Source organism: Mytilus trossulus, chromosome 1 (genome assembly GCF_036588685.1).
Source record: "Mytilus trossulus isolate FHL-02 chromosome 1, PNRI_Mtr1.1.1.hap1, whole genome shotgun sequence".
NCBI lineage: Eukaryota > Metazoa > Mollusca > Bivalvia > Mytilida > Mytilidae > Mytilus > Mytilus trossulus.
The window spans coordinates 44,689,260-44,711,147 of record NC_086373.1 but is presented as its reverse complement, the minus strand read 5'-3'; the positions used below and the strand labels follow the sequence as shown (position 1 = coordinate 44,711,147).

The 21,888-nt window shown below is 33.9% G+C and overlaps 1 protein-coding gene across 2 annotated transcripts in view; it reads right to left on the bottom strand.

Annotated features, from left to right (window-relative positions):
* Positions 1 to 235: 235 nt before the first annotated feature.
* LOC134725352 (proton myo-inositol cotransporter-like) overlaps positions 236 to 21,888 on the bottom strand; it is a 64,316-nt gene continuing 42,663 nt past the window's right edge. For both annotated transcript variants that reach the window (XM_063589103.1, XM_063589093.1), the window contains 3 exons: positions 21,318 to 21,556; positions 3,803 to 3,955; positions 236 to 592 (listed from right to left, as the gene is read on the bottom strand). In XM_063589103.1, coding sequence (XP_063445173.1) covers positions 411 to 592; positions 3,803 to 3,955; positions 21,318 to 21,556 — 574 coding nt within the window. In that variant the 3' untranslated portion in view covers positions 236 to 410. The remainder of the gene's footprint in view (positions 593 to 3,802; positions 3,956 to 21,317; positions 21,557 to 21,888) is intronic.

Genomic DNA, 21,888 nt, shown 5'->3' with positions numbered 1-21,888 from the left:
TATATATAAAGAAAAATACCAATGTTGATCATTGAGATATTGATATCTCTTAACTAATAGAACGTGATTAAAACATTCAGTTGATTTCAAAGAGTTCACTCCTGTAATTGTTCTATAACTCCTTAATATAAGTAGCATTATTGAAGAAAATGTCGTTTGAACAAGAGCTTATCTTTTGTCAACACAATTATCATTGTAGTCTACTACTGCAGGGATAAATTAACAAAATATGAAATTCACCAGTTTCAAAAATTTTAATGATGAGTATCAAGAAATTTTAAAGATTCAATATCAAATATCTTACGCCAAAAAACAATAAACCTTAGCTTTTTCGTAGCAAATCATTAAACCAAAGAAACACAAAACATGCCAATATTATGTCAGTCTGGTTCTATGAACAAGGTATCACATTATTTTGCATCGATGGTAGTCTCATTACAATTTTTTAGCTGATCATATTGTGAATCTGAACACCATCCTTTTTCGAACAAAGCTTGAACTTCCTCCAGTTTCTTACCCTTAGTTTCTGGTAATGTAGCATAGATAATTATAAAACCAATTATCACGATGCCAACAAACAACCAATATGTTCCTGAAATAAACATGAAATTTCAATTAAAGCATTATTTAAAACAAGAATGTATCCATAGTACACAGATGCCCCATTCGCTCATTTTTTATGTTAAGTGGACCGTGAAACTGGGGTCAAAACTCTAGTTTGGCATTAAAATTAGAAAGATCATATCATAGGAAACATGTATACTAAGTTTCAAGTTGATTGGACTTCAACTTTATCAAAAACTACCTTGACCGAAAACTTTAACCTGAAGCGGGACAGACGGACGGACGAAAAGACGGACGAACGCAAAGACCAGAAAAAATAGTTTTTTGAGGCATTTCAAGAACTTTTGCATTCTGATATTTATTATAATTAAACAACGGTTTTCCGAGGATTACAAGAACAAATTAATATCCCATGGACAAATTGATTTGTCCCAAAAACATGATTTAACATGGTGTTAATTGCTTAAAGTTGTTTAATATAAGGTCTGAGATGTTTTTGTCTTAAATACTCAATATAAATACAACTCATCAACAAGAAATCGATTGGTATGTACATTTTAAAAGTTGTCTACCTTTTGAATATTTAAATCCGCCATATTGTTTTCAACAAGTAATTTGCATATAACTTACAATTCATGCTTATCGATTTCCAGAAGTTAATTGCACTTTTATTGAGTAAATACGACTAATATCTTAAAATTATATACTTATTTTAAGTAGTATAACACCATGTGTTCGAGACAAATCAATTTGTCGTTTGAATATTAATTAGTTTTTGTAATCCTCCGGAAATCGTGGTACCGGTTATCCCCTAAGAGACAAAGGTGTGAATAGTTATCAAAAGTACAAGGATTATAATTTTATACGCCAGACGCGCGTTTCGTCTACATAAGACTCATCAGTGACGCTCAGATCAAAATAGTTAAAAAGCCAAAACAAATACAAAGTTGAGGAGCATTGAGGACCCCAAATTCCAAAAAGTTATGCCAAATACGGCTAAGGTAATCTACTCCTGGGGTAAGAAAATCCTTAGTTTTTCGAAAAATTCTAAGTTTTGTAAACAGAAAATTTGTAAAAATGACCATATAATTGATATTCATGTCAACACCGAAGTGCTGACTACTGGGTTGGTGATACCCTCGGGGACGAAACGTCCACCAGCAGTGGCATCGACCCAGTGGTGTAAATAGTTATCAAAAGTACCAGGATTATAATTTTATACGCCAGACGCGCGTTTCGTCTACATAAGACTCATCAGTGACGCTCAGATCAAAATAGTTAAAAAGCCAAAACAAATACAAAGTTGAGGAGCAGGTATCATAATGTGACTGTTCGTCACACTTGTGAACACTGAAGAACTTGTGGTTCGTTAATCTTAATCTGGACAATCTTCACCACATGATGTTCTAACACGTTACACATTCTTGTTTTACATGTTTTACTCAGACCAAATACCTATAAAACCATTATAACTTTATAACGACGTTTAAACGTGTTAGAACATCATGTGGTGAAGATTGTCCAGATTAAGATTAACGAATCACAAGTTCTTCAGTGTTCACAAATGTGACGACCAGTCACATTATGATACCTGCTCCTCAACTTTGTATTTGTTTTGGCTTTTTAACTATTATTTTCTATGTTCAGTGGACCTTGCGAAAGTTTGATAAAAATCTAGTTATTAGGGCATTTAAATTAGAAAGATCATATCATAAGAAACATGTGTAATAAGTTTCAAGTTGATTGGACTTCATCTTCCTCAACACTACCTTGACCAACAACTTTAACCCGAAACTTGCACTTTCATATTCTATGTTCAGTGGACCGTGAAAATGGGGTCAACAATGTTATTTGGCATTAAAATTAGAAAGATCATATCATAGGGAACTAAGTGTACTAAGTTTGAAGTTAATTAGACTTCAACTTCATCAAAAACTACCTTGACCAAAAACTTTAACCTGAAACGGGACGAACGCACAGACGGACGGAAGAACAGACGAACGTACGAACGAACAGACCAGAAAACATAATGGCCCTCTACTATCGTAGGTGGGGCATAACAATGTATAAACATTTTAACCTATTTATGGTATTTCTAACCCACTACCATTGAAAATTAATCCCCTGTAGGTCTCAGATTTCAAATTGACATAGCTATTCAAACAACTGTACAGTATATTGTAATAATGCTTTTTTAAATATGAACAAAACATATATATGAGAGGTATATCAACATTTTTACCTTGCCATGATATTTTTAATCTCCTTCCAAGAATTTTTTTTTATCACTACCCAACCTGATTTACAGTTTGCTTAAAACAATATTCCATGTGGTGGTTCAAATTCAAGAGAATAAATTGCTTCGCTGAGCGCAGCTGGTTACGACCACAGAAGTCCAACCCTAAACAGTTGGGCAAAAATGGACACAATATTCACGCTTGATACAGGTCTGAAATTGGATTGTAATAAAATGTTTGACACATAATAAGCTTCTGACAGAATAACTAGAGTAAAAAAGCTTAGAATTGGTTGTTGAATTAGAATATATATTCTTTTTTTTTTGCTTTTGTGCAATACACTATGCTGTTGCGAATTGTTTTAACTTCCCCCCTCCTTTTTCCCAAAAAAATTTCCTACCCTCAAGATATGGTAATAATTTCAATTCAAATTTCCAATGGAGTGTGCAACCTTAATAACCCATTTAAATACATCATTAAAGTCTTAAAATAACAAATGCCATACAAAATCATGGCTTAAAATAGATATTCCTTAATCAGCACTTTTTTAATAGTAACTTCTAAAACTAAATTGACTGCTTATCATCTCAAGAAAAAATATGTCTTGTCTGGAAACTAGAAAAATGCTTATTTGGGCGCTTTTTGGCCCCTACCTACTTAACTGTTTGGACTATAACCCCCAAAATCAATCCTAACCTTTCTTTGTGATTATAAACCTTGTGTTTAAAATTCATAGATTTCTATTTACTTATACTTAAGTTATTGTGCCGAAACCAAATGTCTTTGGACAACACAGACAACAACATGATACCAATATACGACTGCAAAATTTTTTGCAGTTGTTTAATATTGACCCCATTGATCTTTTGACCCCTGGTCAATTTTCAATAAGGCATTTTGACCCAGGATTACATTTGAGGACTGGATTCAAAATACAATATTAAATGTGCATCGTTATCAGAGAAGCAAAAGAAAAAATTGAAGAAAAGTCAATAACTCACCATACTTAGTAATCTGTTCAGTCAGAGTTAAAAATGACAGTGAAACAGTCAGATTAAATATCCAATTGAATGATGTAGAAATTGCTGTACATGTACTTCTTGCCCACAGTGGATATATTTCTGAATTGATAGTCCATGGCATTGGACCCATACCTAAGATAAAAATTATTATTAACTTCTTAAAATAACTCTTTTAAACAATAATACATCCTACATGTAGTTTAAGTAAGTATTTAGATAGTTAAGGCTATATATTTAGAAAATATTAAATGATGTGTAGGCTAAACAGTAGTATGTTTGTCACTTAAGATAATAATACTCACATTTTTGGAAAATTTCTACTTTTTTCAATAATATTCTTTCTTTTACACAGAGATAAATCTTGCTTTTTGTGTTATTTTGATAAAATTGAGAATGGAAATGGGGAATATGTCAACGAGACAACAACCAGACCAAAGAGCAGACTTAACAGCCAATTGCCAATGGTGGGTCTTTAACACGACGAGAAAATCTTGCCCCAGGAAGTCGTCCTTAGCTGGTCCCGATTTTTCTTTGAATACGAAAACACCAAATGCCACCAAAGTTCAATAATACTATCGTCTCTATAAACATAGCATATTCACTCACAAGTACCACTGCCAAATGATGCTCACCAAAATACAGATTGATATTGAGAGAACCCCATTTTTTTCCAGGGTCGAAATTACTAGTTGGAGGAACAAATCAACATGTACTAATTGCTAATTTTTCAGATGTATTAAATCATCAGTAGTAAGTGCTTCAGTCATGACACGATTTATAACATAATTTTCAAAAATGAAGGAAAACAATCTTAGTCATAAACATGTTTCCTTGGTGTTTCAAAGCACCAAAACTACAATATACTACAATGGGCTTTTAAAAATTCGGAATGCAACTATCTTGAATATATATGTAACACTCCCAAACGTGTCCTTCCCCCAAACGTGTCTATTCTCCCCAAACATGTTCGTAATATTCAATATTCCCCAAACGTGTCCGATTTCATAACCCCAAACGTGTCCGATAATTGTTATTCGCCAAAACGTGTCCACTTTTACACGTCAAAACGTCTCAATTTTTTTAGCGCTAATACATGCTTGTCCCAAATCAATAACGTTTACCGTAATTATGTGATAGGGGATAAAGATGATGAAGTGGGCATTTATTAACATCAGTTTGTTCAATGCCAGTTGTTAATGATTTGCACAAAAAAAATATTGCAAATTCAATCTGTAACATATGAATTGACTTTTGACTGAAATTGATTATTGTCCAGTTGCAAGTATTTCATGCTCATTTAGAGCGAACATACAAATAATTCTTGTACTGTTAAATTAATCGTTTAATATTTAAATTATTTTGTACTAGTAAACTCCGTTGATGCATTTTATATTAATCCAGCAGAATTGATTTCCTTTCTTTCAACAGTTCTGATAGTTTAGATCATAAACTGGGAATAAGATTTTTCAATAAATTTTAAGTTTTGAACATCAATAAAGACACACGAACAAGAGACATAAAGTCCAGTGACAAATATTTAATGAATTATTTGAAAGATATCATGTTAGCAAATAAAATACATTTGTCATTTCGGGGCCTTTTATAGCTGAATATGCGGAAACGGCTTTGCTCATTGTCGTACGATGACCTATACTAGTAGCTGTTAATTTCTGTGTCATTTGCCATCATACCACATCTTCTTATCTATACTGTAGATGATAGTTTTTTTATCATATCGGAAATTTAAAATAAGACCTAAATTCTAACGGTTATTCGGAATTAACACTAGTTGGGATTTTAATCTAAAAAATTAAGAATTATTAAAAACTTTTTTATGACTTCGGTAAGAAACGCGCAGAAAATGGGACAATCTCCGTTCCCGACGTGTCTGATTTATTATTTTCACGTATTAATGATATTGACACGAAGGATAATTCCAGTAAAAAAAAATATGGACACATTTGGGGGATTGGACACGTATTGGTGGTTTTTTTTAAATGGACACGTTTGGGCGTTTATACAAATGAGAAGCTTTGTCGCTGTTTTACAACTAGACATGTTTTGCAGTTCAGTGACGTCGATGTAGACACGTTTGGGGGAATCGGACACGTTTGAGGGGAAGGACATATATATATACAACAATGAGCTTTTCAAAATTCGGAATGCAACTATCTTGAATATATATGTTCAAACTATTTTAGGACAATTTATATTAACAACAAACAAAAGAAACTATATCAAAGGAACATGCTTCGTTTAGATAACTGCCCTTGATTTTTTACTTGATAAATAAAGGCAACAGAAGTATACCGGTGTTTGATAACATTTTTTATCACTAGGGAGATTTTCTATATAGTTGAGTTATCGTAATTGCAATAGGGACTAACTGCACCACATATTTTAGACTGGTTTCTGTATTAAGAGTAACAATTTGACTTCAATCAGCAAATACCCATCAAAACAACATCTGATACACAAATTGTATGTATGTAACAGTGTATTTGTTGTTAACAATAGAAATCTCTGTAGTATTGAACAATTGATACACAAAGGTTTATCATCGGTACAAGGACATCTTTCTTAAGTATAAATCAACATGCAGACATTTAACATATTTGGGTATTTCACATCAAACATTTGTCAAATCTTTTATGGTAACCACAAGAAATGTTGACATTCACCTCAAAAGCTAACCAAACCTTTAAACAGACTTATACAGAAAGGATATAGTTACGATACTATTGTCAGATAATTCAAGTTGGGAGGAGGATTTAGGTGGCATATTTTTATAATAATCATTCACTCATGGGGTCTTTGCATCCAAAATAAACATATTTATTCTAAAACCAGTTGTAACCATGATACAGGTTTTGTTATAACAAGGGTGAACACCTTGAAACGTCATGCTTGTTTTAAAAATCATTTTTTTTATCTTCACAGTACGAAATATAAAGTTTAACAATAAAAACATGATCCAAGAAAATGAGATCAAGGACAGATAAATAAAGCCGAAAATAAGTGAACATCACAATCATTCCAAACACCAAATAAAGATGACCTATTGCTTAAATGTAGTTTACGAGAAACAGACCAAACCATGAACATTTTATATTGACCAAGGAACCATGAAAATGAAGTCAAGGTCAGGTAAACCCTGCCTTACAGACATGTACACATGAAAATAATTACAAATATAGTTGGCATATCGCTTATAGTATATAAGTGACATACCAAACCACGAAAACTTTATACTGAACAACTAACCATGAAAGTGAGGTCAAAGTCAGATGAAACCTGTCAGACAGACAAACACATTACAATCATTCAGTACACCAAAAATAATTGACCTATTGTTGACATTGTAACAAAAACGACCAAAATACAAAAACTAAACATTGAGCAAAGAACAGCGAAAATGAGGTCAAAGTCAAATTTATTCTGCCAGAAGTGTGATATGTACATCATAAACCATTTCCTTACACCATATATTGTAGACTTATAACATACAATATTAGAAAATGACCAAAAACACCAATAATTAACTTTGACCATTTAACCATGAAAATCAGGTGAAGGTCCGATAACATCAGTCAATTGGACAAGTACACCTTAAAATCCTTCCATATGCCAATTATAGTAGACCATTTTGAGATACATGTATGAACTTGACAATGAAATGAGGTAGAGGTCAAGTGAAAACTGTCTAACAGGCATGAAGACCTTGCAAGGTACAGACATACCAAATATAGTTATCATTTTTCTCATAACAAGAGAGAAACTAACATTACAAAAATAGTGGTTTTTTTTTAAGTAGTCGAAACTTGATATCATGAGGCATCTATATACAAATTATGGTGCATCAAAGGTCTTCTACCTTATGAAACCAGATGCTCCGCAATGCGCAGCTTTATACGACCGCAGAGATCGAACCCTGAACAGTTGGGGCAAGTATGGACAATATTCAAGCTTGTTACAGCTCTGAATTTGGATTGTGATTAAATAGTTGACACAGCAAAGGTTTCTGACACAGAATGAATGTGGTCTAATGAATTTGAATTTTTTTTTTTTGCTTTTGTTACTGCTGTTGAATATAAATCCCCTCCAAAAAAAATATTTGAAGAAAAAATCTTTTTAATTTCTGAAATCTGAAATGAGAAATTTTTTACCCCTAACCCCTCCCCATTTTTTTCACCTCTCCCAATCCCTTATTCCAAAAATAATCTCAATTAAAATTTCTAATTAAGTTGGCAACAATAACTATCAGAAAAACCCTTGTTTCCACTCTTTTTTGCCCCTGATGGCTTAATGATTTGATCCATTACCCCCTATAACCATCCCTTTGAAGTATGGAAACTTGTGATATAATTTCAGAGAGATTTAAGCACTTAAACACAAGTTATTGACTGAAAACTACTAAAATGCTTATTTAGGCCACTTTTTTTTGCCCCTCACTTATTGAAACCCTCATGGAGCACTCAGCAAGAACCCCAAAACTCAATTCCAGCCTTTCCTTTGTAGTATAAAACCTTGTAGTATTATTTCAGAGAGATCCATACACTTAAACAAAAGTTATCTGTAAACTAGAAAAATGCTTATTTTTTCTCCATTTTTGGCCCTTATTCCTAAATGTTCAGGGATATTAACCCCAAACTGACACCAAGTCTTCCATTTATCATATGAAACCTTGTGGTACAATGTCAGAGAGATCCATAAATTATTGTCCCGAAACTTCAAAAATGCTTGTTTTGGTCCCTTTTTGGCCCTTAATTCCTACACTATTTGTCCCATAACCCTTAAAATAAATCCCAACCTTCTACTAAATGGTATGAACATTGTGGAACAATTTCAGAGTAATTGCAACTTATTGTCCTGAAACTAGATAAATGTATGTTTTGGCCCCTTTTGGCCCTAATTCCTAAACCCATGTGACCATAACCCCAAAATCAGTCCCAATCTTCCATTTTGTGGTTATAAGCATTGTGTTAAAATTTTATTGATTTCTATGTACTTTTACTAAAGCTATTATCCGGAAACCATCCGTTTTCGGACGACGATGACGATACTTTGCAGTCGTATAAAAATAACCATCCAAATTTCAATACTAAAATGATAATATATGTCCTATGGTCATGAAACTGGGCAAACTATCTCATATTTCCCTAAGCTTAGCCAATAGGTCATGCAAAGTTTTATTAAGTCTGTCTGTCCTATTAGTTCCAAGGCCACAGTTATCGTTCTTTGGTTTTCATTGTCTTATAGTCCCTAGAGTGAACAGTGTATAACTTGGATTTTTAATTTGATACACTTTCCCAATTTATTTCGTGATATTTAATGCATGAAATATGAAGTAGGGGAATGATATATGTTAAAAAAAATTGGGTGCTGAATCTTTATGTTAATTAGTGATTTGGTCCAGTTCAAAAAGGTCAAATTTTATTATGTCTGAAGCTGTCAAACTGTATTTTAGACCCCCTTTACACACAAAATTGTCAATATTTTTAGTTAGACCTGGTAGAAGTTTTTAAAATTTTGATATTATTTGTCCCACTAGTAGTACACAACACTGTAAAAATCGTTTTGAGATGGAGCAGGTGCGATTTTTAGGTTTTTCCACCTTTCCTTGTGGAAAACCTATTGAATTCATTCTGATAAATTTTTATTTTTTTCATTCAGCTGCCTCATTTTTTTCTTGCGGTGTAAAAATGTTTCAAAAGATGTCGCTTAGTTTTTTTTTGTATATGACATCATACAGTCTATACACTTTTGAAACTGACCCTGTTTAACTGCAAACTTTTCTTTGTAAGAGTTGTCTCCCCAAACACTGTTTTTCTTGTTATCAGTTCTCCCCTGCAACCATAAAAGAAAGCGCCAAATTTATTTTCTAAAATTGCTCATTATATCCTCAGGATGTTAGGTTTTATTTTGACCGAAACATTACCAAGACTCCTTATGAGAGTTATTATCCCTTTTGTTTTGAAATAAATGAAATGTATTTGTGACTGGAAAACCATAAGTGATAGAGGCTAAGGTCTTTTGATTGAAGGTCCTTGGTCCAAAAAATTGAAAATGAGGTCAAGGTCAAAGGTCAAGGTCACATTCAAAATTTTGATTTTGGCTTGTTTAATATCTCTTATTTTCAGAAATCATATAAGATATCCACAAAATATTTTCACACAATTGTTAGTCGCAACATGTCCTTACACATAGATTTTAGTCAAAAGGATACGTAAACATTTGATGCGAGTTTTTCCCCCTTTTATATCTAATATCAGTCTTATGGTAATACAACTCATTATCAATATACAGTAGAGACCTGTAGTCTTTTGATTTGAAGTCCTTGGTTTATGACCTTGAAATTGAGCTCAAGGCCAAATGTTAATTTAACGTTCTAGATTTTGACTTTGCTTTTACCTCGTATGTATTCATGTTAAAGCTAATTGACTTTTTGCAATAGGTTGCAAGCAATATGACGTTGAAAAAGCAAACCGGAAGTGACCTTTTGTAAACAGGAAGTAGCTATTTTTTGTAATAAATTAGTGTAAAAGTATGTAAAACCATATATTTTTGAAATCAGCGTCAAGTAAACTATAAGACAGTACCAGAAGTAACATATTTCACTTATTCTTACCTTTTTGTAAAGAAACCTTATATTTTTTTAATCAGCGTACAATTAGTTGCCATTTGATTCTGAAATTAATATTCTAAAACCAAATTTTAATATTTTCATATCAAAATAGATCCTAACTGGAGGAAAGACCTTCAATTGTTCTCTGAACAATTGGTTTTTAATTTTTGTTTGAATTAATTGTCTAAAAGAAATAACTGTGTTCTTGGGCCTAATGACAATTTTATTCATTTAAAATTTATTTGAAGATCTTACTTTGGGGAACATTTTGCTAGTTACAGTTTATCTTCATCATTAATAATAATCAAGATAATAACCAAAAGCTGCAAAATTTCCTTACAATTACCAATTTAGTGGCAGCAATCCAACAATGTGTTGTAAGATTCATCTGAAAATTTCATGGCTGATAGAACTTGACCTAATGAATATTTTTACCTCTCATCAGATTTGCTCTTAATACTTTAGTGTTTTAGATATCGACCAAAACTGCATTTTACCCCTATGTTCTATTTTTAGCCATGGCAGCCATGTTTTTTGATGAAACAGAAAATAAAACGCACACCTAAATCTGTATACCCGAAGCATCATTCAGCTTAAATTTTTTTGGAATTGGTTCAGTAGTTTCAGAGGGGAAGATTTTTTTAAAGTTAGAAAACATGATAAACCAATTGTGAATAAATTGTCCTTTAAGGGCAATAACTCAATTGACAATTTTGGTCATATACATTTATTGTAGATCTTACTTTGCTGGATATTTTTGCTATTTCATACAGTTTATCATTAACATTAATTATACTCAAGATAAAAACCTAAAACTGCTTTTCCTTAATTTACCAATTTAGTGGCAGCAACCCAACAATGGGACCAGGGTTACTAGATCATTCATCTGAAAATTTCAGGCCTGATAGAACTTCACCTAAGGAACACTTCAACCCCATGTCAGATTACTTTAAATGCTTTAGTGCTTGAGATATTATAAGCCCAAAACTGCATTTTATCCATATGTTCTATTTTTATATATAGCCATGGCAGCCAGGTTATTTGACGAAACAGAAAATAAAACACAAACTTTGTATTAGATACAATACAAAGGTAACAAAGACACAGGCATATAACAACCGTTGCTGGATAGTTTTTCTGCACCAGTAGTTAGGTCAAGGTCTGAGGACTACAAGTGCAGAAAAACTATACGGCTGGTTGTTTCCGGCCTGTTATTTTGTAACCTTAGTTTTGTACAACGTTTTAAGAAAGAAGTAGTACATTTTGCATTTAGAAGAGGTAGTAAAATAAACTTAAAATAAATAGGTTTCATCCTCTCTTTTTCTTTTAAATGCAGGATATGCTATTCAATCCCTCCATTTCCCCTTAAAAATATCGTAAAAATATTATGTTTGACGCCAAATATATGAATTGTTATATTCCACAAATCTTTGACTTATCTTCGATTGCTACATTAGGTTCGATAGGTTATAGGACAATAGAGGGCGCAATTTTATTCTAGTAAACCTTTTTGAGAGTGTGTGTCCTCATTGTTATAAGACGTGGCTCGGTACTTGTCTATCCGAAGTTCATATTTTTAGTTACGAAGTTTTTTTTTGCAATTCTGATCGGATACTGATTTGAAGGAGTTCTGTCCTTATTATAAACACAATTCTATAATGATAATGTTGTTAATACATAAATTAACATAGTTAGACATGTAATCTTGAATTTTATACAATTTCTAGAATTTTACCTGTGAGGTTTCTATATGAAGCGTATTTTTTTCAGACACACACTCCTCGTGCACTTCTCTAAAAGTTGATTAGTTTCAATCGGTTCTTGTTGGCTGTTGCATTTATTTATTGCTCAGATAATATTTGCGTTATAGTTCTATAAGTTCATTGTCGATTACTTTTATTAACATAATAGTTACTAAGTCTTTGAAATGGCGAAAAGAATTCGCTTATCAGATTCTTCAGCAGATAGTTGGGAAACTGATTGGACAAAATGTTGTTTGTGTCAGGAGGTCACAACAGACCTACTAAAATCGTCAGACGAAGGATATGCAATGTTAGGCAAAAATATCCCTCTCTTTCATGAATTAAATGCCCTCCCTATCCCTCTTGATATTCGGCGATTAAACCACGGAGAGGGTATTGAAAGCACAATGAAAAAAGAAAATGCCAAGTACCATAATTTGTGTAGGATAAAGTTCAATAACACAAAACTTGAGAGAGCCCAGAAACGCAATATGTCACCGATACCATCTGGAAGTTCTAGTGATTGTACGTCTCCTAAACTTTTTAGGTGTACTCCTCGTTCTAAAGATCAACAACAAAATCCAGTTGAAAATGTGCATAAATGTTTCATTTGTGATAAAGTGTCACCTTTATCTGTCTTAAGAGAGGCAATGACAATGAAACTAAACCAACGACTAGTGGATTGTGCAACAGCTCTTCAGGATAAACAACTGTTGGCAAAGCTGAGAAGTGGTGATGTTATAGCACAAGAGATGAAGTATCACCCGTCTTGTCTCGCAGCTGTATATAATAGAGAGAGATCAAAGAAGAGACAAACAAAGATCGAAAGCAGTTGCACACAGGAGGAAACTATAATGAAAGAAACTGCGTTAGCTGAGCTGGTCACATACATTTTTGAAACTCAAAGAAACTCTGAAGAGTCGGTTGTGTTTCGATTAGCAGACCTGGCAAACCTGTACGAGGAAAGATTGGCACAGCTTGGTTCTTCTTCTGAACAGGTACATTCTACTCGACTTAAGGACAAGCTTTTGCAAAAGATGCCAGAATTAGACGCACACACAAAGGGCAGAGATGTACTTTTGATGTTTGAAAAAGATATAGGACCAGCTATAGCCTTTGCTTGTGATTATAATGACACCATGCATATGGCAAAGACGGCCGAAATGATTCGCTGTCAATTAGCTACAACGAAGACAACTTTTTCTGGATCCTTGGTCTCTGAAGATATCGATGATAGCATACCACCTCCATTGCTACAGTTGGTGAAAATGATAGAACATGGACCTGATATCAAATCACAGTTAGAAAACGTTTCTACAAAGTCTGACTTAGCCTTGGCCCAACTTTTAATGTTCAATTATCACCCAAACAGCCAAAAGGTTACAGTACAACAACGACATTCAGCTGATCGTGAGACACCATTTTGTGTGTATCTTGGACTGTTACTCTTTGCAAAAACCAGGACAAGACAGCTAATAGACACATTATTTCAACATGGGTTATGTATCTCTTACGATCGGGTACTAGAAATATCAACGCAATTAGGTGAGGCTGTTGTTGAACGTTATTTGAATGAAGGTGTGGTATGCCCGCCTTTATTAAAGGGCAAAGTGTTTACCACAGCTGCAGTCGACAACATAGATCACAATCCAAGCTCAACAACATCAAAATCATCATTTCATGGGACCGGAATCTCTATTTTTCAACATCCAATGAAAGATAATATCGGCGTTAGAAGAGATGAGTTAATATTACCCACACATAAACCAAAATCTAAAAAGGTACCTGAACTTCCTGCTGCTTATATGAATATGAAACCGGCATATCTTAAAACAAAACCAGAACCTCTCATTTTGCCTGACGATATTACTAATATACTTAACCACGATTATCTGTTCATGAGTTTGCAAAATGAGTATGAGTGGTTAAATACGGTGAGATTAACAGGTGAAAATCTTACGTCCGAAAATATTTCATGGTCATCATTTCATTCCTCAGAGAGACGTGGACTAACTGTTGAAGTGAGTCTAAGCTGCTTAATGCCATTATTTCAAGAACAAGCTCACTCAGTTGCTACCATAAAACATTCGATGGATAAGGTCAGGGATGTTGTGTCGTTTTTGAATCCTGGCCAAACTCCAGTGATTACAGCAGACCAACCGCTATTTGTTTTGGCAAAGCAAATTCAATGGGAATGGCCAAATGAATACGGTGAAAACAAATTCGTTGTTATGTTCGGTGGATTACATATTGAGATGGCATGTTTTAAGGTTTTGGGTGATCTATTGCGAGATAGTGGTTGGATAGAGGCTTTATCAGAAGCAGATGTTGCATCCTCTGGGACTGCAGAATCGTTCTTGTCAAGTTCTAATACTCCTAAAACTAGACTAGCACATCAAGTTACCGCATGTGTACTGTTTGATTTACTTATGTCTGCTTATGAATCTTCTATTAACGAAGATCCTAATGAATCAATAGAATTTGACAATTTTATACAATGGTGTGAAGAAAGAAAAGTAGGTAGACCTCATTTTGAGTTTTGGTATTCGGTTCTTGAATTTCAGCTGTTGGTTTTTTCGTACATTCGATCATTAAGAGAAGCAGATTTTGAGCTTTATAAACAAACGTTGTCATCCTTGATTCCATACTTTTTTGGACTTGATCATATCAACTATGCTAGATGGCTCCCTATTCATATTCGCGATATGGCATCATTAGAAACAAAAACCCCAGACATATACAGAGAATTTATAAAAGGGCATTTCACTGTTAAAAAATCAAATCGTGTTTTCTCAAACATGGCGATAGACCAGGCTCATGAACAGAACAACGCTATTGTTAAGCTGTAGGGCTGATCGAGGATCCCGCCGCTTTGAGACGGTGGATGGTGGCCGGGCCAGAAATCAGTAGACTGATAAGCCAGTACGAGGAATATTCGTCTAGAAGAAAGAACACAGATGATAGACATCATGACAATTCTATGTCTATGCAAAAAGATTTCATTGACAAAGTAAGAAGTCTTAAGACTGTCATGAATGATTATGGAAATCCATTTCTTGAGGATTCTGAAGATATTTACAAGATAGACAGTAAAGATATTGTACAAGCAGGCACAGGGAAACTGTCACAAATTAAACAAGCTGGATGCAATCAGTACGCTGACTTCAGAAACAGAATGCAGAACACGGCAAGCATCTATGAGCCTATTAAGAAAAATAAGTTTCTGTTGTTCAGTCGCCAACCAAAGAAAAATTCATGTGAAACAAAAAGCAAGCTTGACCTCGCCCGAGAAGACTGCAGTTTGTTTTCAAGGCTTTTCATATCCTGTCAAAGCAGACAATGTGATTTGGAAGAGTTTTTCAGCCACGAAAATCAGAAATTTCCGCCATCTTAGTCTCAAAGTGGAAAAATCAATATTGGCGTCAAATCACAGCTCATGGAAATCCTAGAAGCTAAGGGAAATTTACCAAGAGAGGAACCTGTAACAGACATGGTAGTTGTTGATGGTGCGGCTATGGTCAATTCAAGACCACCGCGTGGAACATACACTTTTGATGAATACGCAAAAGATGTGATTTTGCCGTACATTATCCACCTTGCTTCAAAACATGCCAGAGTAGATGTTATCTATGATATTTACATAGAAAACAGTCTTAAAGCACAAACACGTAAAGCGAGGGGTGCTGGATCCAGGAGGAAAGTTGTCGGCACCAGTAAGACTCCGAAAGCTTGGTCAAGCTTCCTTCGAGTGGACGAAAACAAAACGGAATTGTTTTATTTCCTTGCCGACAAAATTTGCTCGATTCAATCTGACAAAATTATTTTTGTGACTAAAGGCGAAATTGTTATGACAAATTCTAATGATGACCATGATGATCTGAGTCCGTGTAATCACGAGGAAGCAGACACAAGGATATTTGTTCATATCAAAAGTGCAGCTGAAAAAGGGTGTAAGTCATCACTGATAATCAGCTCAGACACTGATGTAGTGGTTTTGGCGGTGTCTCTTTTCAAAACACTACAAATAGAAAACCTTTGGGTTGCCTTTGGAAAAGGAAAAGACCTGAGATGGCTTCCGATTCACGAAATTAATCATGCCCTTGGTCCTAAATCAGAAGCTTTGCCATTTTTTCATGCTTTTACTGGATGTGACACGGTCTCCGCTTTTCGTGGAAAGGGGAAGAAATCGGCATGGCAGACGTGGGAAATATTTGATGATGTAACCGAGATTTTTGAAAGATTAAGTAAGAAACCTGAATTGGTCAGTGACGCTGATATGGAGTTGATAGAGGCATTTGTTGTGGTTATGTACGATAGGACTACAACAACATTTGACATCAACGAATCCAGACTTGAACTGTTTGCACGCAAACAAAGACAGTATGACACCATTCCACCAACTAAAGCTGCACTGCTTGAACATACCAAACGAGCTACATACCAAGGTGGCCATGTATGGGGACAGGCAGTCATACATGATCAACATCTACCTAGTCCTGGTGATTGGGGATGGGTTAAAGAGAACGCAGATGGAATGTGGATTCCTCATTGGACACAATTAGCAGCAATTGCTGCATCTTGTCAGGAGTTACACAAATGTGGCTGCAAAAAAACTTGTTCTGGTAGATGTAAGTGTTACAAAGCTGGCTTGACCTGTACAACTTTGTGTTCATGCAGTTGTTAAAACTAAACAGAATACATCGGAAAATATCGTAGAATATTACACTGATCAATCCTCCACTTGTCTAACATATTTATCGATAGACCAAACGGAAATTTTTATCATATATCTATACCACTATTATTTCACTTGAGAGTACGAACTTTTTCGACCAAAACCGGAAGTGGTGCTTTTTTTTTTACAATTGTGAAAAAAATCGAAAACATGTTGGCTACCCCTCTAATATGATAAAGTACTACCTAATGAACGTCTATGCCAAATCCCTTGCTTGTATCACAATTTGCATGATTTTGTCAAATTTCGGTACTAAGCCGCCCCACTAAATGTATCAAAAGAATGAATTCCCTATTAAAAAGTTCATTATTGAATGAAATGTTATGAATTATGACTTTTGTCTTGTTATTAGATATACATAGGCATATATTTTGAATTTTTTTAAATGCTCGTATAGGTTTTGTAGGTCACATGTCATTATATGATCCAATCATTGCTTACCGTCCTAAATTGATGACACAAGTTGAACGATTTTCTTCAAGATTTGCTGCATATTTGAACATGTATTGGTGAGTTGATAGGGATTTTTTATTGAAATATGAACATCAGTACAAGCATTTCTTTACGTTCAGCATTGTCCAGAATACTATTCATGTCCATATACTGAAGAAAGAAAAAAACTGCTTGACCACAATATATATTTTTTTCTCATTAAATTGGGGATCAAAATATTTTTTTGGAAAAAAAACATACCCCCCCCCCCCCCAACCAATTTTGAAGTTCAACGGTAAATTCCTTAGTGTACTGACAAAAATACTATGCTAATGTAAATATTATGATTAAAAAGACAGGAAATATGTAAAAAAACAAAAAGAGGGGAAATATGTCGGTCAAACAAAAAGTTCAAATCTAATTGATATAAAGTGCCCATGAACTCACTGATCATGCCTGAATGGTTCTATTCATAAAAGTGTCTGTGTATCATCTAAAAAGTGTCCTTGTAACACCCTTTAATGTACTATTTTTCTATAGCTCTGAGGGGGGCAAAGCTGTACAAATTCTAGATACCCTAAGGATCATTCAGTTAAGTTTGGTTGGAATTGGTTCAGTAGTTTCAGAGGAGAAGATGTTTGAAATAGTTTACTCTGAACGGATGAAGACAACTACAAACGAGGACAGACTACAATGGATGACAAGTGATGGCAAAAGCTCACTGTTCCCTTGGAACGATGAGCTAAACTAGAGGCTCTAAAGAGCCTGTGTTGCTCACTTTGGTCTATGAAGGACACAGAGATGAATTGTGTTTGTAGATCTTACTTTACTGAACATTCTTGCTACTTATAATTTTCTCTATCTATAATAAACTGGGCCCTTAAGCTACAGAGGAAAATATTTTGTAAAAATTTACAAAAATTTACCCAAATTAATGAAAATTGTTAAAAATTGACTCTAAAGGGCAATTAATCTTTCAGGGGTCATCTGACCATTTTGGTCATGTTGACTCTTTTTAGATCTTACTTTGCTGAACAATATTGCTGTTTACAGTTTATCTCTATCTATAACAAAATTAAAGATAATAACAAAAAACGGCAAAATTTCTTTAAAAATTACCAACTGAGGGGCAGCAACCCAACAACAAGTTGTCCAATTCATCTGAAAATTTTAGAGCAGGTAGATATTGACTTGATAAACAATTTAACCTACGTCAGATTTGTTCTAAATGATTTTGTTTCTGAGTTATAAGCCAAAATCCACATTTTACCCCTATGTTCTATTTTTAGCCATGGCAGTCATCTTAATTGGTTGGCTGGGTCATCGCACACTTTTATTGAACTAGATACCCTTATAATGATTGTGGCTAAGTTTGATTAAATTTGACCCAGTAGTTTCAGAGAAGAAGATTTTGTAAAAGATTAATGAAATTTACAAAAATTGGTAAACAAGAGGCTCATAAGAGCCTGAATCGCTCACCTTAATTTTTTTGGTTAAATCTCTCATCAATGATTATTTTGGCTTTTCAATTTATTTAAATGTTCTTTGAATCGTCCTATTTTCTTCAAAAGCGAAAAAATCATTTTCTCCTATGTTCTATTTTAGCCATAGGAGCTATGTTTCTTGACATGGAAATGAAATATAAAATTTATACTAGATACTCTGAAACTCATTTAGACTAAGTTTGGCTGAAATTGATACAGCAGTTTCAAAGGAGAAGATTTCTTAAAGTAAGTCAACATGATGAACAAATTGTGAAAAAAGTCTTTAAAGGGCAATCACTCCTTAAGGGGTCAATTGACAATTTTGGTCAAATTGACTTATTTGTAGATCTTACTTTGCTTAACATTTTTACTGTAACAGTTTATCTGTATCTATAATAATATTTAAGATAATAACCAAAAACTGCAAAATTTCTTTAAAATTATCAATTCAGGGGCATTATACCTGAAAAACCAGTTACCCAATTCGGCTGAAAATTTCAGGACATGTAGACCTTGACCTTATAAATACTTTAACTTCTTGTCTTATTTGCTCTAAATGCTGGAGTTTTTGAGATATAAGCCAAAAACTGCATTTTACCCTGTGTTCTATTTTTAGCCATGACGGCCATGTTTTTTGACGAAATAAAAAATAAAGCACAAACTTTATTTTATACACCCTACTGATCATTTAGTTGAAGTTTAGTTGAATTTAGTTGAGTAGTTTTAGAGGAGAAGATTTTTTAAAGTTAGCAAATATGATGAACAAATTGTGAAAAATTGTCATTAAAGGACAATAACCCCTTAAGGGGTCAATTGACAATTTTGGGCATATTAACTTATTTGTAGATCTTTCTTTGCTTATCATTTTGCTGTTTACAGTTTATCTTTATCTATAATAATATTCAAGATAATGACCAAAAACTGCAAAATTTCCTTAAAATTACCAATTAAGTGGCAGCAACCCAACAATGGGTTGTTTGATTCATCTGAAAATTTCAGGGCTGATAGATATTGACCTAATGAACATTTATACTTCATCTCAGATTTTCTCTAAATGCTTTCGTTTTTGTGATATAAGCAAAAAACTGCATTTGACCCCTATGTTCTATTTTAAGTAAAGGCGGCCATGTTTTTTGACGGGTCAAAAACCGAAGCACACATTTTATGCAGTATAATCTAAGGAACAATCATGCTAAGTTTCATCCAAATCCATTCAGTAGTTTCAGAGGAGAAGATTTTGTAAAGTTAGCAAATATGATGAACAAATTGTGAAAAATTGTCATTAAAGGACAATAACACCTTAAGGGGTCAATTGACAATTTTGGTCATATTAACTTATTTGTAGATTTTACTTTGCTGATCATTTTTGCTGTTTACAGTTTATCTTTATCTATAATAATATTCAAGATAATGACCAAAAACTAAGTTTCATTCATATCCATTCAGTAGTTTCAGAGGAGAAGATGTTTGAAAAATTGTTAACAACGACGACAATGACCACAACAAGGACGACGACGGACGCCAAGTAATGAGAAAAGCTCACATGGCCTTTTAGGCCAGGTGAGCTAAAAAGGACTATAAAGGGCAATAACTCCTTAAGGGGTCAACTGACCATTTGTAGATCATACTTTGCTTATCAATATTGCTGTTACAGTTTTATCTCTATCTATAATAATATTCAAGATAATAACCAAAACAGCAAAACTTCCTTAAAATTACCAATTCAGGGGCAGCAACCCAACAACCCATTGTCCGATTCATTTTGAAATTTCAGGGCAGATAGATCTTGACTTGATAAACAATTTTACCCATGTTAGATTTGCTCTAAAAGCTTTGGTATCAGAGTTATAACCAAAATCTACATTTTACCCCTATGTTCTATTTTTAGCCATGGTGGCCATCTTGGATAGTTGGTCAGGTCACCGGGCACATTTTTAAAACTGGATACCCTAATGATGATTGTGGCCAAGTTTGATTAAATTTAGCCCAGGACATTGTAGTTTCAGAGGAGAAGATTTTTTTTACAGTTAAAGAAGACGACGACTGACGAATCGATGGACGCCAAGTGATGAGAAAAGCTCACTTGGACCTATGGCCTAAAGGTAATAAATACTTCTGTGAGGACTGCATATCTTTTTGGAACAGTTAAACTAAAAAAAAAACATAACTATGCATGCAAATCATATATGGTTTCAGTCATTTGACACCATTATAAAAATTTAAATAAAAAAATCGATTATACATCAGGTCTGCAGGACATTCTCCAAATACAATTGCTGTAAGGAAATGTTTGGTAGTCTCATATTTGATAATGGGAAACCTCCTAAAACCAAAAAAAAAAGATTTCTGTTTACAGTAACTAGTGCATTTATTATGCGAGTCAAAGCAGATTAAACTGAAGTAATTAATTCAAATGTGTAAAAAACAGTTAATATAACTAAAATTAAATGAACACTAATCTGCCCTTACAATTTACCTGGAGCAAAAGCCATTAAATAAATAATGAGTCCTATCAGACCAAGAATGGAATATGGTGATGGACAGTAGTTCTCAGCCCATACCAGGTTTATTTGGAGTTTAGTGCTATTACAACGTCCTTCTGATGACATAGAAGGGTCAGTATATGGCAAACATGAACCATTCTCTGCTGTGTAAGTACTCTTTTCTATATAACAAAATCCACATTGCAAACTTTCTGTACAAGATTCACAAGACCTATAAAATAATATAAAGTAGATATTTTTTACAGAATTTGTGTAAAATTGTCAAAAGTGTATTTTTTTCAAAATATCAAGAAAGTAAAAGGAGATCATATTCCACTATAACCAATTACATTTTTATTAAAGAATTTGTTGTCAAAGTAGTCTAAGTACTAACTGATCATTTTCAATGAGTGATACCTATAATTCTGCAGTTGTGAGATTGAACCCAGCTCATGGTGAGGTGTGTTTGCCTTCAATCTAGATTATGAAATATTTTTTTTTTTTAAGTTAGTTAATGCTGCTGCCCTAGCTGCTGCCACTCTGCAGCTACTGTCACTGCCACCA